General features: G+C 39.1%; 1 protein-coding gene across 1 annotated transcript; it reads left to right on the top strand.

The window, feature by feature from the left end:
- The first annotated feature begins 321 nt into the window (after positions 1–321).
- LOC127975780 (uncharacterized) lies at positions 322–8,057 on the top strand. The gene has a single exon (XM_052579747.1). It carries the CDS (start codon positions 4,359–4,361, stop codon positions 6,168–6,170), a length of 1,812 nt encoding a protein of 603 aa, XP_052435707.1. The 5' UTR covers positions 322–4,358; the 3' UTR covers positions 6,171–8,057.
- Positions 8,058–13,345: the final 5,288 nt, after the last annotated feature.

The following is a 13,345-nucleotide window of genomic DNA, read 5'->3' as shown; positions in this document are numbered from 1 at the left end:
TTTGTTCACTTATATCGTTGTAGCAGAAATGAGTCAAATCAGACAAATCAAAGAGTCTATCAGAGCTGTGTGCATTGAAACATGAGCTGAATTCCTCAGGAAGTCATAAATCAGTTCTAGTGCCACAACAACCAAGCAAGATAACCAACCAACCAACTTGTTCACACAACAGCTTTCAACATTAACACCAATAGAACAATTATTGACAATTTTAATTCGAAGAAGAGATTGTCAAATTTATTGTTCGTGATTGGAATGCAACGCTGGACATCACATGTAAACCCAGGAGATCAAGTTAAATACTTGCATTGACTCCCCCCCCCCCCCCCCCAGCCAGTGAAACCAGACTGAAATTCCTAAGGGGGAAGGGCTTTAAACCTTTGTCTTCACAGAAAAGTCCCTTTGCCAGAGAATGGCAAAGAAACTGCTTTTTATACATTATATATGGACCAGAATGAACTCAAAAAGACTTATGAATGAATCATTCCATTGCTTAACTCCATATTCATTTACGTGTAACCCACACATTTGACTATCATGTATAATCACTTATTGTGTATGTCTTTTGATAACTATAGGATACCTAGTCATGTCTAGTATTCAAATAATCGCATTTTCTTGCTTGATATTGTCCTGACAATCATTTATTTGTAAAATATATCATAATCATGTTATAGGAATCATGTCCAAAATTAGACCCTGTGAGGCAAGAACCACATGCTTGGTAAGATAAACAATGATTTATGATACCCCAGACCCCAGGACCATATCTGATTGGTCAAGGCAACATTTGAGGGGTGGCCAACAAGGAAGTTTAAATACATTGGACACGATGTAATTTTGCTTTTAGTCTGCTTTTAGTTCTAGTCTAGCTGCTGCTATTAGCCATGTCGGCTTTTAGTTCCAGCCTTGCTCGTGCTATCAGTCATGCCTGCTCTTAGCTTGTAGCTTTGCTACCTAGCTTTAGCTTGTAGCATCTAGCCATGCGGTTAGTCATCATGGTTCTTTGAGCGCGGTTCCAGCGTGCCTGCCTGCTGCTACTTATGCCACAATGAGAAGGAACACAACCTAGTCTCGTCAAACTTTATTTCTTTTCTTTTCCGTTTGAGAGTTTCGTGTTCTGAGTTAAGTTTTGTAACGTCGACCTCGTCTGCGCGTTTGAACTCCGACCAGCCACACAACTCCAGCTTCAGCCAACGCCCAAGCACGGGCTTCCCAAGACGTCACTTCAGCCAACTGAACTTCCAGCCAATCAGCGACACCGGGATACCCCTTTCAACTGGAGTCCCTTTCACAGCAAACGAAGGCAACGTATTCCCAGATATTTGTTGTGCTGGTGTATCTAATATAATTTTAACCCCATTGAGGAACTCAATGCGAGCGCTAATTACGTGATTGATGGTTGTTCATGTCTATGCAATTTAACGTATTGCTGTTAACTTGGGATTCCATATTTCCATTCTCTTAAACTCATCTTTCCTTAACTTTCGACCTTCCTGCAACTTGTGTGAATGTGTGTGTGCGTGCGTTTATGTTAGATTAGTTTATATGTCTTAGATTTATCTAATAAAGCCTTATTCATATTGAAAAGAGAAGTATCTTGTGTTTTGTGCTTACAAGTTAATGTCTTAAACTGCCGATCTTGTTACTGTGCTAATTGATAGTGTTTTCACTATAGTTTGGATATTAGTATCCAGCGCAGATTTGATGTTAAACGGCTCGTTCACTGAACCGCAGGCGCGTCTCCGTGAACAGCCGTGAAACAGTGATTCTGTTCAAATTCCCTTTAAAATCTTAAATGATTCCCTTTGAGCTAAATTGACCTGTTTCCCTTACATTTATAATGGTGGAGAATGCGGGCAGTTTAATCTAAATTGTGAGCATAAACCAAGTTATTTAATCTTTGATTTTGCTAAAGGAATGAAAGATGAGAAGCTTGCGAGACGTGTGTGTTTGAGAGTGTGACGTAAGCAGCGCGCGCCCTCCCGCTTGAATGAAAGGAGCTAGAGGAGACTTTAACTCGAGTCCGTCTCCCCGTTGTTAACAGCAGTAAGTGAACTTAAAAGTAAACATCTGAGAACGTACAATAAGGTAGAAATTGAGCGTGTTCCTCATTTGTGTAATGCCTTGTTTTATAGCTGATTTGATTTCACTGCGTGTTCCAGTGTCTCAAACGCTATCTCAGTCACTGTTTGCTGAACGGAGCTAAACTGTTAGTGTTTCAAAAGGGATATAAATCGGTGAATAAAGAATAGTTTTGAGCGGGTTCCTCAATCTATTTATCAAAGTCCCCGTATTCATATTTCATATAGTTTGATTGCCAGTGCGTGTTCCACTGCCGAATCAAATTTGATATTCGACTCCCCTAAGTTAACGTTAAACATTAGAGAACAATGTTTGTCCATTTGTATCCGTTCACAAAGTGAATGCAATCTCGCGTAACACTGCGTGTGCCCGAGAGTAATTTGAATGGGAGTGTTTTAAAAGCTTGATCAAGTAAATTTTAACTGTGTACCAACAGCGAAGGAAAACTTTTATGTTTGTGTCCAGAAAAACTGGCACGGAGAATCAAATTGCTGAGATTGATATAATAACTGCAGCAGGAAGCTGCTATTTGAATTAAGATAAATTTAACTCTATACAAACTGAGAGTTTAAGTGCCACATCGCAAAACCAACTGAAAGGCGGTGTTGTTATTTGTACAGTGTTGAAATGAGCCGACATTTCATGTAACATGCTTAACTGTATTTGCAACAATGCAACGATTCATGTGCTGATCCACTAGAATGTGTTTTGGTTGCCATAGTGACGACCGTGACCCGGAAGCCTAACGTACTTCCGGAGCAACTCCGAACTGTGCACGCGCAGCGCACAAACTCCACGGTGTCGCTAAGCTAACGAAACCATTGCATTTACATTAAAGTCTATACTAAAGCCACTAGCCTCAAAGGTTAGCCGTTAGCATTACCATCCAGTGGTAGAATAATGTGTGTTTGGGCAACGCTGACGTGATTTAACCATTTTAAACATCTTAACTAACACTTGTTAGTCCATTTCTTTTTATCGCTCTCTTTTCTCACTAGACCATTTATTTTCATTTTACTAGAAAGGGAAATACTGACTCACAATTATTAATTGTCAAATTGAAATTTAATTGAAACATTAAATTTATTTTGAATCATTTAAAATTTCCCTCTCAGATCATTTCATATGATCTTTTATTTCTAGTATTCTCTTTTGGGTCTAATTATTTTAGGAATGAATAAGCCTTGAACTTTGGAAGTTAAGTAAACTTATTCTTCCTAATTTATTTATTACCCATCTGAATATACGCTATTCAGACCTTTACTTATTTGAATGCGTTTTACCCCTCTTCCTGTTTTGGTTATACACTTAACCACTATTGTTTTACGTATTGATTCCCTCTCTTTAACTTAATTTTTGCATAGTTTGCCCATTTATTAATTTTTAAATTTTCCTATTTCTTACCATTTCTTTTGTGTATCCTAGCCTGGGAACGACAAACCTGAGTCCTAAAAGGAGACATTGTTATCCCTCACTACGAGTTCAAATAAATTAGAAAGACAACTCTTTCACTTAAAGTTTATTTTGTTTGATTAGTTGTGCAGCAACTAACACAACGCTCTCCTTGTAGTGAGGTAAACGCTACTGAGACTTACCATCTCCGTCCTCTCTCTCCTTTACTTTCCTCTTCTCTTTTTACATTTGTAGGACATGTAAGAACCATCAATCAATTCTAAGTGAAGTAAATACACAATCGTGCCAAAGACGACGAATCATCCTTATGAATTTGATTGTAATCATCCTCTCATTTGTTCTTCCTAACCTCCCTACATTTGGAAAAGCAATCCAAGTTTTAGCATCTCATCCAACGTTGAGATCAATTTAATAGAGATACGTGTTGAGCAACTGTCGCCTTCGCTGACTCCCTGGTGAGCGGTCCAACTGAAAGGTGTACGGTGTCAATCCTGTCAGACTAAGAAAAGAGATATCAGAATTATTATTGTATTCTTTTGTCCAAAGCAAGAAATATAATAATATTGTTTACGTTTTTGATAACATTTAATTGGAAAAAATAATTTTCCTCATTTGAAAAACAGAAATTTTGCTTGTCATTTGAATTTGTTTTTCACCTCTGTCTCTCTTTTCCTCTTCCTCATTAGAGTGACAAAGTCTTCGCATCTCTAGTCTACTTAGACACCCTGAGACCAACACAGTCATCACCACATTTCACTAGTGGTTCACAATCACTGATACAACACTTAGTTGTCCCACCACACATAGGCTTTTACTCCACACAGATCTGTGTCAGTCTCTCTTCTCCCCAGCGTGCCAACATGCCGCAGACTGCAGACCCCATTGCCCATGGGGAAGATGTGAACATTTGGCTGAGAGGCATAACAGACAGCCTCACTCCAAAGACATTTGAACTGTTATTATTTTTAATAATAATCCTAATCCTGAGAAGATTCCTGACACAAGATTCAAGCCAGAACAACAACCACGAGGAGCTAGTCAAGATCACGAGCTCACTAAGCTATGCCTTCACAACCCAGCTGAAACTGAGCGACAAGCACATCACCCACCTTCAAGAGGAGCTGACACGTGCTCAACGTCGCATAGACAAGCTGGAAGTGAAAGTTCAAAATCAACTCAAAGCACCCAGCGAGAGGGAGCAGGATACAACAGAACAAGTTATGAAGCTCCAAGCAGCCCTGGCAGCAGCTCAGCTCGACCAGCAACATACAACGGCTGCTCAGAAAGACCTGGTAAACAGACTCCAGTATGCCGAACAGCTACTAGAGAAAGCCAAGATAGACATCAGAAACAAAAACTCTGAAATCAGTGCTTTGAAAGACCACCTTGAAAGGTACAGAACTGAAATGGACAATCTGACCCAACAACTAGACGATACCAACGATGAGCTCTACATGGTCAGAAAAGAACTCCAAAATGCTTACAAGCACAAACTAGAGCCAAGAAAAGAGAAACATCTCTTAGCCTCATCACTGCTGAGCAGAGCAGAGTCCCACGTCCAAGAACTGGCATATGACGAAAGGAGCGAAGGGCCACAACCCAAAACCTCACCTGCCTTCGCCACACAACCCTTTCCTGCCAACGAAAGAAAACCTCCCGTCCAAGGCCTTGAAGCTGCACACGGGATGACCATCAAAGACCTCAACAAGCTGTCTAAAAACATCAGCAGGTTCAACCCAAACTCCACAGAGAGCCCCGACATCCAAGCTTATCTGCGAGATATCGAATTTCACCTTGAAGTGAGACCTCATGTGACTGACAGAGACTGGTTATACCTCCTTAGAGCCACGTCCAGTCCCGAGGTACGAAACTTTCTAGATCGACAGCCCAGTCAAACCAAGTCAAACTACCAGCGACTTCGTGAGGTCCTGATTAAAGAGTTTACAGACCCAGAGTCTGAACATGGACTGTTAACTGCCTTGGAAACCAAACAAGGTCGTCAAGAGAATCCACAAGCTTATTACAACCGACTCCGACAAGCCTACTTTGGTGCACACAACAGCCCTGACCTTGAAGAGGATGTGAACTTCAAAAGCCTCTTCCTAAGAAATCTGCACCCTGGAGTCAGTCACCATCTAGGTGTCATGGCCTGTCCGAACTCCATGACCATCCAACAGTTGCGTGACCTCACACAGAAGGCCTATAACAAGCAGAAGGTGGCCTCAAAGAAAGGTAACAAAACATCCACACTCTTGAACTCTGTCAACAAAGACTCAAGCCTTGCACTGGACGACACCCAGTGGCATCACAACACCAGAGTCTTCCATCAAGAGCACAGAGAACGTGACGCCCATATCCACGACCGCTTTCAGCCCAACTGCTGGAAAAATCCATGGGACCAGCCACGCTTCTCAAGAAACCAAAAGGATAACATCTGGAAACCTAACCAGAGATCCAAAGGTAATCACCTGACTCATCCAAGAGCAACTCGTGTGGGTAAGCGACAACAAAACCCACCTCAGCACCACTCAGACATGCACAGTGCTGAGTATGCACAAGAACATAACCGCTTACCATTAGAAGACACGGAACAAGTCATGGAACAACTAAGAGAGTTCCTTCAAGTCAATTTACATGCATATGACCACAAAGTTGAGTCATGCTCGCTGTGACCAGCGACAGAACGGAAGGCCGGTGATCACCTGGTGCACCACATCAGAGATGACAAGCACCTGTTCAACAACAACCCAGAATGAACAAGTCTTTCACGGCCAACTGTTGATGAAAAATCTGAGGTACTAAAGGACATCACCTCAGTCACTAACAAACTGTCAAATGAACTCCAACTCCAAGTTCCAAATTCCCTGTCTGTGCAACAGCAACCACCAGAGCACAGAAGGTCAGAAAGTCTGCTACAGCCAGAAGGCATCACAAGAAGAATGCAACATAGGAGACAAGTTTTGCAACTCAGCTTCACACAGCCATGCCAAACTGCCTCCGACTGTCTGCTAAAGAACTTCCTGCCTTGCTGGACTGACCCCTCATTAGACCATGGACACGCCCTCATCCAAGCCAAGGATGCTGAGAGCCAGTCTTAAGTGACATGCTAGAAAAAGGGGGAGACAACACAGACTTGAACAGATCTGACCACACATGCACTACACCAGTAATACACAACATTACCTACACCCAGAGGTAAACACATCTACTGATAACACAGTCAACAAACATATTCTTCCCACAGGTAGAATATCCAACTTTTAGCGTAACAAAGTTACACATACCCACCATGAAGAAACGTGCAGCCATCCTCACAATAGGTAGAACACCTGACACTAAGTTAAGGTTCACGACACACTAGCTGCACCTGACATCCTAGCTCAATAGTAGTTGTAACACATGCTAGGAAAACCCACAGCAGCCTTGTTTTGTTTTGTTCTTCTTTTACCTATCCTTCTCCTTCCCCTCTTTCCTGAGTAGGTGAAACGCCTAGACACCCTGCGAGGGTCGAAGGTCTGATATTAGGATTGACTCGCAACACCTAATATCCGCCAGCCACTCTAAACTGAATGGAAGCCAGAGAGCTCCATGCATGATAGGTCAATTCATTGAATTGAAAATGAAATTACTAGAAAACTAATGGTAAACATGTAAAGTAAGACAACCTAGAAGAACCAAACAAAGTTAACCACAAATTTGATTGATGAATCAAAATAAAAACAATTTCCAAGACGATCTAAACTATCCTCAATGTGCTAAACTACATTGACTAATTGAACTTAACCACGTGTACCTAAATAACCTGATGCCTGCACCAGTACAGTAACTGTCATGGAGGTGTTGTCTTGCTGTTTGCTGTGTTTGTCTGCTTCTTCTGCCTTTGTTTCTCCAGCGATCGACGATGTCTTCACCTAAACACCTCGCCGATCGAAAGGGGGATATATGTAGCAGAAATGAGTCAAATCAGACAAATCAAAGAGTCTATCAGAGCTGTGTGCATTGAAACATGAGCTGAATTCCTCAGGAAGTCATAAATCAGTTCTAGTGCCACAACAACCAAGCAAGATAACCAACCAACCAACTTGTTCACACAACAGCTTTCAACATTAACACCAATAGAACAATTATTGACAATTTTAATTCGAAGAAGAGATTGTCAAATTTATTGTTCGTGATTGGAATGCAACGCTGGACATCACATGTAAACCCAGGAGATCAAGTTAAATACTTGCATTGACTTCCCCCCCCCCCAGCCAGTGAAGCCAGACTGAAATTCCTAAGGGGGAAGGGCTTTAAACCTTTGTCTTCACAGAAAAGTCCCTTTGCCAGAGAATGGCAAAGAAACTGCTTTTTATACATTATATATGGACCAGAATGAACTCAAAAAGACTTATGAATGAATCATTCCATTGCTTAACTCCATATTCATTTACGTGTAACCCACACATTTGACTATCATGTATAATCACTTATTGTGTATGTCTTTTGATAACTATAGGATACCTAGTCATGTCTAGTATTGAAATAATCGCATTTTCTTGCTTGATATTGTCCTGACAATCATTTATTTGTAAAATATATCATAATCATGCTATAGGAATCATGTCCAAAATTAGACCCTGTGAGGCAAGAACCACATGCTTGGTAAGATAAACAATGATTTATGATACCCCAGACCCCAGGACCATATCTGATTGGTCAAGGCAACATTTGAGGGGTGGCCAACAAGGAAGTTTAAATACATTGGACACGATGTAATTTTGCTTTTAGTCTGCTTTTAGTTCTAGTCTAGCTGCTGCTATTAGCCATGTCGGCTTTTAGTTCCAGCCTTGCTCGTGCTATCAGTCATGCCTGCTCTTAGCTTGTAGCTTTGCTACCTAGCTTTAGCTTGTAGCATCTAGCCATGCGGTTAGTCATCATGGTTCTTTGAGCGCGGTTCCAGCGTGCCTGCCTGCTGCTACTTATGCCACAATGAGAAGGAACACAACCTAGTCTCGTCAAACTTTATTTCTTTTCTTTTCCGTTTGAGAGTTTCGTGTTCTGAGTTAAGTTTTGTAACGTCGACCTCGTCTGCGCGTTTGAACTCCGACCAGCCACACAACTCCAACTTCAGCCAACGCCCAAGCACGGGCTTCCCAAGACGTCACTTCAGCCAACTGAACTTCCAGCCAATCAGCGACACCGGGATACCCCTTTCAACTGGAGTCCCTTTCACAGCAAACGAAGGCAACGTATTCCCAGATATTTGTTGTGCTGGTGTATCTAATATAATTTTAACCCCATTGAGGAACTCAATGCGAGCGCTAATTACGTGATTGATGGTTGTTCATGTCTATGCAATTTAACGTATTGCTGTTAACTTGGGATTCCATATTTCCATTCTCTTAAACTCATCTTTCCTTAACTTTCGACCTTCCTGCAACTTGTGTGAATGTGTGTGTGCGTGCGTTTATGTTAGATTAGTTTATATGTCTTAGATTTATCTAATAAAGCCTTATTCATATTGAAAAGAGAAGTATCTTGTGTTTTGTGCTTACAAGTTAATGTCTTAAACTGCCGATCTTGTTACTGTGCTAATTGATAGTGTTTTCACTATAGTTTGGATATTAGTATCCAGCGCAGATTTGATGTTAAACGGCTAGTTCACTGAACCGCAGGCGCGTCTCCGTGAACAGCCGTGAAACAGTGATTCTGTTCAAATTCCCTTTAAAATCTTAAATGATTCCCTTTGAGCTAAATTGACCTGTTTCCCTTACATCGTAGAGCAGAAATCTTGAGTAATTATTATATATAGTATTTTCTTCTGTCAAATACAATGGTTATGCATTTTCCCAAACAGATAAAAAAATTTTTTTATTTCAAAACACTGCAGTTTCTGCTAGGTTGGCAAAAATAATAAATTATTTATACAGCCGCTACATCATAACTTGGCATTTTATAAAAGCGGTCACCTGTGGAAAGCCAGGTCAAACAAAGAATTAGTACCCTGGAGAAAGATTAGAAGAAAGAGCGTGATTTTAATGCCCACAACTGAAAGCGTTTAAGAAAAGGAGAGCAAAACTTTTCTTTAGCAGCAAAATATTTTACAATTATATATATATATATATATATATATATATATATACATACACACACATACACTTGAAGTACCCCAGAGATGTTAATTATAAATGTAAATTTTGTAGTATTTAGATTGTTTATTCTGTGTTTATTAAAATAATCCGTCCTTCCTTAAAATGATTGTTCCTTTAAGAACCCCAGTTTGGAAAATTATGACTCAGTGTAAAACTTAACACACATCATGTAACTGATCACAAGGAACCTAAAGGTAATCTAAAAGTAGTTTGATTAGATTACTTAAACTACAATTTGTGAGTAATCTGTCCATCACTGCTTACCTGGCCTGACTTTCGATGAGAACAATCCCCCCAAAAAATAAAACGAAACAATCAAAATGTCACATAGTCAGACAGTCTACTCAGAGAAAGCATATTAGTGAAATTCCTCTAAGTAGATCTCAGCTGGTTAATCCACTATGGACTTAGTTAACTGTAGCCCAAACAGCTTAATGCAATCTCTCTGTTGGCAAAGACCCCATTTCAGGTCCTGACCCAGGCATTCACATAATTTACTGCTGTGAGAGACCCGCCATATTTAGTGTATTAATTCATTTAATATTGAGTTTTGTTATTCAACCTTTAAACTCAGTTTACAGGGAATTTTTTCTAAATTTGTTACTCTGTGTTCATTGCAAATTTACTTATAAAATCTTGATGGTCGTCCTCTTGATATGTTTTAATCAGTTGATGGTATTTTAATGTACATGTTTGAAATCCTTCAATTTCCACAGCCTCAAACTCAAACCTAATTATATCCTGAAGGCAGATGGCTGTTGCAGTAATATGACGTGTCTTGCCATCTGTATTTGTAAGACAGGAGAATGTCATCCTGAGAAGTCAGAACACATCTGCTGGAGTTACACTGTACGACTGTGACTATTTATGAGGTGTTAAATCAACATGGAATACACTCCGCTGTTACCATCTCATTAACATGCAGTTTTCCCACCAGGAAGAGCATTGGTTTTGTTTAGAACCTGGTTTATTTAAACATAGAAAATACCATAGAATGTAGATCACTTTTTTGTCTTTATGAACACTGACTTCTTATTGTACATCGATTATATACAATTTGTTGATGAGTCGTAACTTGAAACCAAATAAACATTAATGGAAAATAAAATAAAACTAAAAACTAAAACTTATTTTAGCCAGTTGCCAAAGCAACGTTTGTCATATTCATTTACTTTAACTTGAAGTACTGCATAAAATTAAAAAAAAGATAAATGAAAATGGATAAAAACTATATAGACAAAAAATAAATGAAGGCTATATAAAATTCTATCAAAATTAAAAACTAATACAATTGTCTAAAAAAGTATAATTCAACTAAACTATAATACTACAGAGAAATTACACTAAAATATCACTGTTTTAAAGGATTATAAATCAGAAAAGTTCATAAACTGTTACTATATAAAAGCATGGCTTGATTTGTGTAGGCATGAATCTATACTGCATCTGTGATCATAAGCTCAGAGCCTCTCAGGTGGTGTTAAAGTGATAGATTTGGTCCTCAGGGTGGTTTACAGACTTCATTCTCCTCCAGGCTAAAAATAGCAGAAAACCCCAGCAGAGGTAAATCCCTGATTAGTGACCGCAGCTTGAGGGTCACAGCGACTGCGTGACTGCATCACCTCACAGCGAGAGCTGCGTGTCTGTGGAAGTGAACCTCTCGAAACTCAACGAGTTAAAGTAATGCAAACCATTTGAGGAAACTGATTGCCTTTGCCTGTTTAATTTAAAAAAACAATATTTACAAGTACTGTGAACTTTAATTGAGTCCAAAAAAAGATACAGTTATTAATTATAAATATTGCATAAAACCAAGCATAAACATTAGCTGAATTGTTTTATTATTATTTTTATTTTTTTTGCAGTCGATTGCTAGCTAGTAATAGCATTTGATGTAATTACAATGCACAAGAATTGCTTTTTAAATAAAACAATGTAGAATTTGAATGTAATTTCTGGGCCACCTTCAACCGGCAGATTCTGCTCTTCAGCACTATGGTAACACCCCCCCCCCCCCCCCCCAAAAAAAAAAAAATTACTAATCTTGATCAAAATTACACGACAGGACACTTCATTTCAACCTTTACTTGTTTGTATTTGATTCTGACTGTTTTTATTTAGACTTGATCAATTATAATATATCTAATAATGATATTCAAAGTGATGAAAAGGACTCATAAAAATCAAGTTTAGTTTCTTCTAATGGTGGATTTGCACGTTCATGTCTGTTATGTATCCCTCAGTTCTCGCTCAATCACTAGCACCTGGTTTCATTCAGCAGCCAATCAAAGACCACATATAACCCCGGCACAAACACTCAGTCTCTGTCTACTGTTATCAATGTATGTTGCTTTACACAGACTACAGACCTTCTCATATTATTCTCTCTTTGCGTCCTTGTCCCTTGTGTTTTTGGATTTGTTTCATAGCTCAGTTTTTATTTTATAAACTATCCCCTGGAATTGAGTTTAGCTTCTATCTTGACCTGAGTTTCCACAGGTCACTGCTGAAAAGTTGAAAAAGTGGAAAGGAGTGGAATATTTAATGTAAATGTGTATACTGAAATAAAGTAAACAAGGATTTTAAACGGCTTTCATTACTTTTCTCACTCTAGGAAAAAGAGTGCGCATATTTACTCCAAGTTTAATTTTTTATAAACCAGATATGTGTGTGGAAAACAGCGTACGCACATTTCTATGCCCATTTTTGTGCAAAGTTTATACACGAGCCCCTGTTTTCTTGTTGAGATTAGAATGTTAAAGTTAAAGGTAACCAAAAAAAAAACTAAACAAAAAAAAAACAGCAACAAATTTGAAAATTCAAGTACAAATAACATCATAAGGACACCGAGACAATGGTGATATTGTTGTTGTTGTTTTTTTCCCTAGACATAAAAGTAGTATAACACTTGATGAGTGTTCCCTGGAAGACTATATGAAGGAGTTCCTTAAGATCTGCCCTTGAACAGCATCATTCTTTGAGTGCTTCTTCTGGAGATTAAGATGACTGACTATCTGGTAACACTGATGCCAGTGGTAGCGACCTCTGTGGTTGACATGGACAAAGATCCCAGTGACATTCAGTTACAGCTCACACTCATTCTCATGTCTACAGTCCTCATCCCCGAGTCCCACCTCAGCATTAACAATCACCTTACTAACTTTTAATAAGCAGCAAATTAGGAGTTTAAGATAAACATCCAGAGAATTGGTTCTTAAGGTAAAATGTGGCTTTATAATCAAGTGCACAATTTTCTTCCTGCCTTCTAAATATTTAATTTTCACAAAATTAATATTAAATTCACATACAGATATTCATATGACCACATCAAATGAACACAAACAGTATTACCATATTGTCTATGTAAAGAATTTTCAAAGCATGTACATAAACAACTAAAATCGTTCCAAAATGGCTTACGCAGGATGTGCTTAACATTAATTAACTAAAATTCCTAGCTAGACACTGTATCATTTAAGTATAACATGCATAGATACAAGTTCATCTTTATCCGTCTGAATCTGAACCCCTCTTTTAGACTGCGGCTTATTATTGCTGCAATGACACTCTGGACCACTATTAATGTTGACAGAGTGTTCTGGTGTTTGCATAATCAGGCAGATCAAATGACAGGATGATCACTAGAGTGTTTCCCAGTCAGCAGTTTCCCTCCGTCACACAAGCTCTTCGTCTCCACGTCTCGTCTCTATGGG

Source organism: Carassius gibelio, chromosome B17 (genome assembly GCF_023724105.1).
Source record: "Carassius gibelio isolate Cgi1373 ecotype wild population from Czech Republic chromosome B17, carGib1.2-hapl.c, whole genome shotgun sequence".
Taxonomy (NCBI): domain Eukaryota; kingdom Metazoa; phylum Chordata; class Actinopteri; order Cypriniformes; family Cyprinidae; genus Carassius; species Carassius gibelio.
The sequence above is the reverse complement of the archived record's forward strand: the minus strand, read 5'-3'. Positions and strand labels throughout refer to the sequence as shown.

Excerpts from the sequence above, each read along its gene's own strand:
- LOC127975780 (XM_052579747.1), top strand. The coding sequence starts at position 4,359 with ATGCCGCAGACTGCAGACCCCATTGCCCATGGGGAAGATGTGAACATT.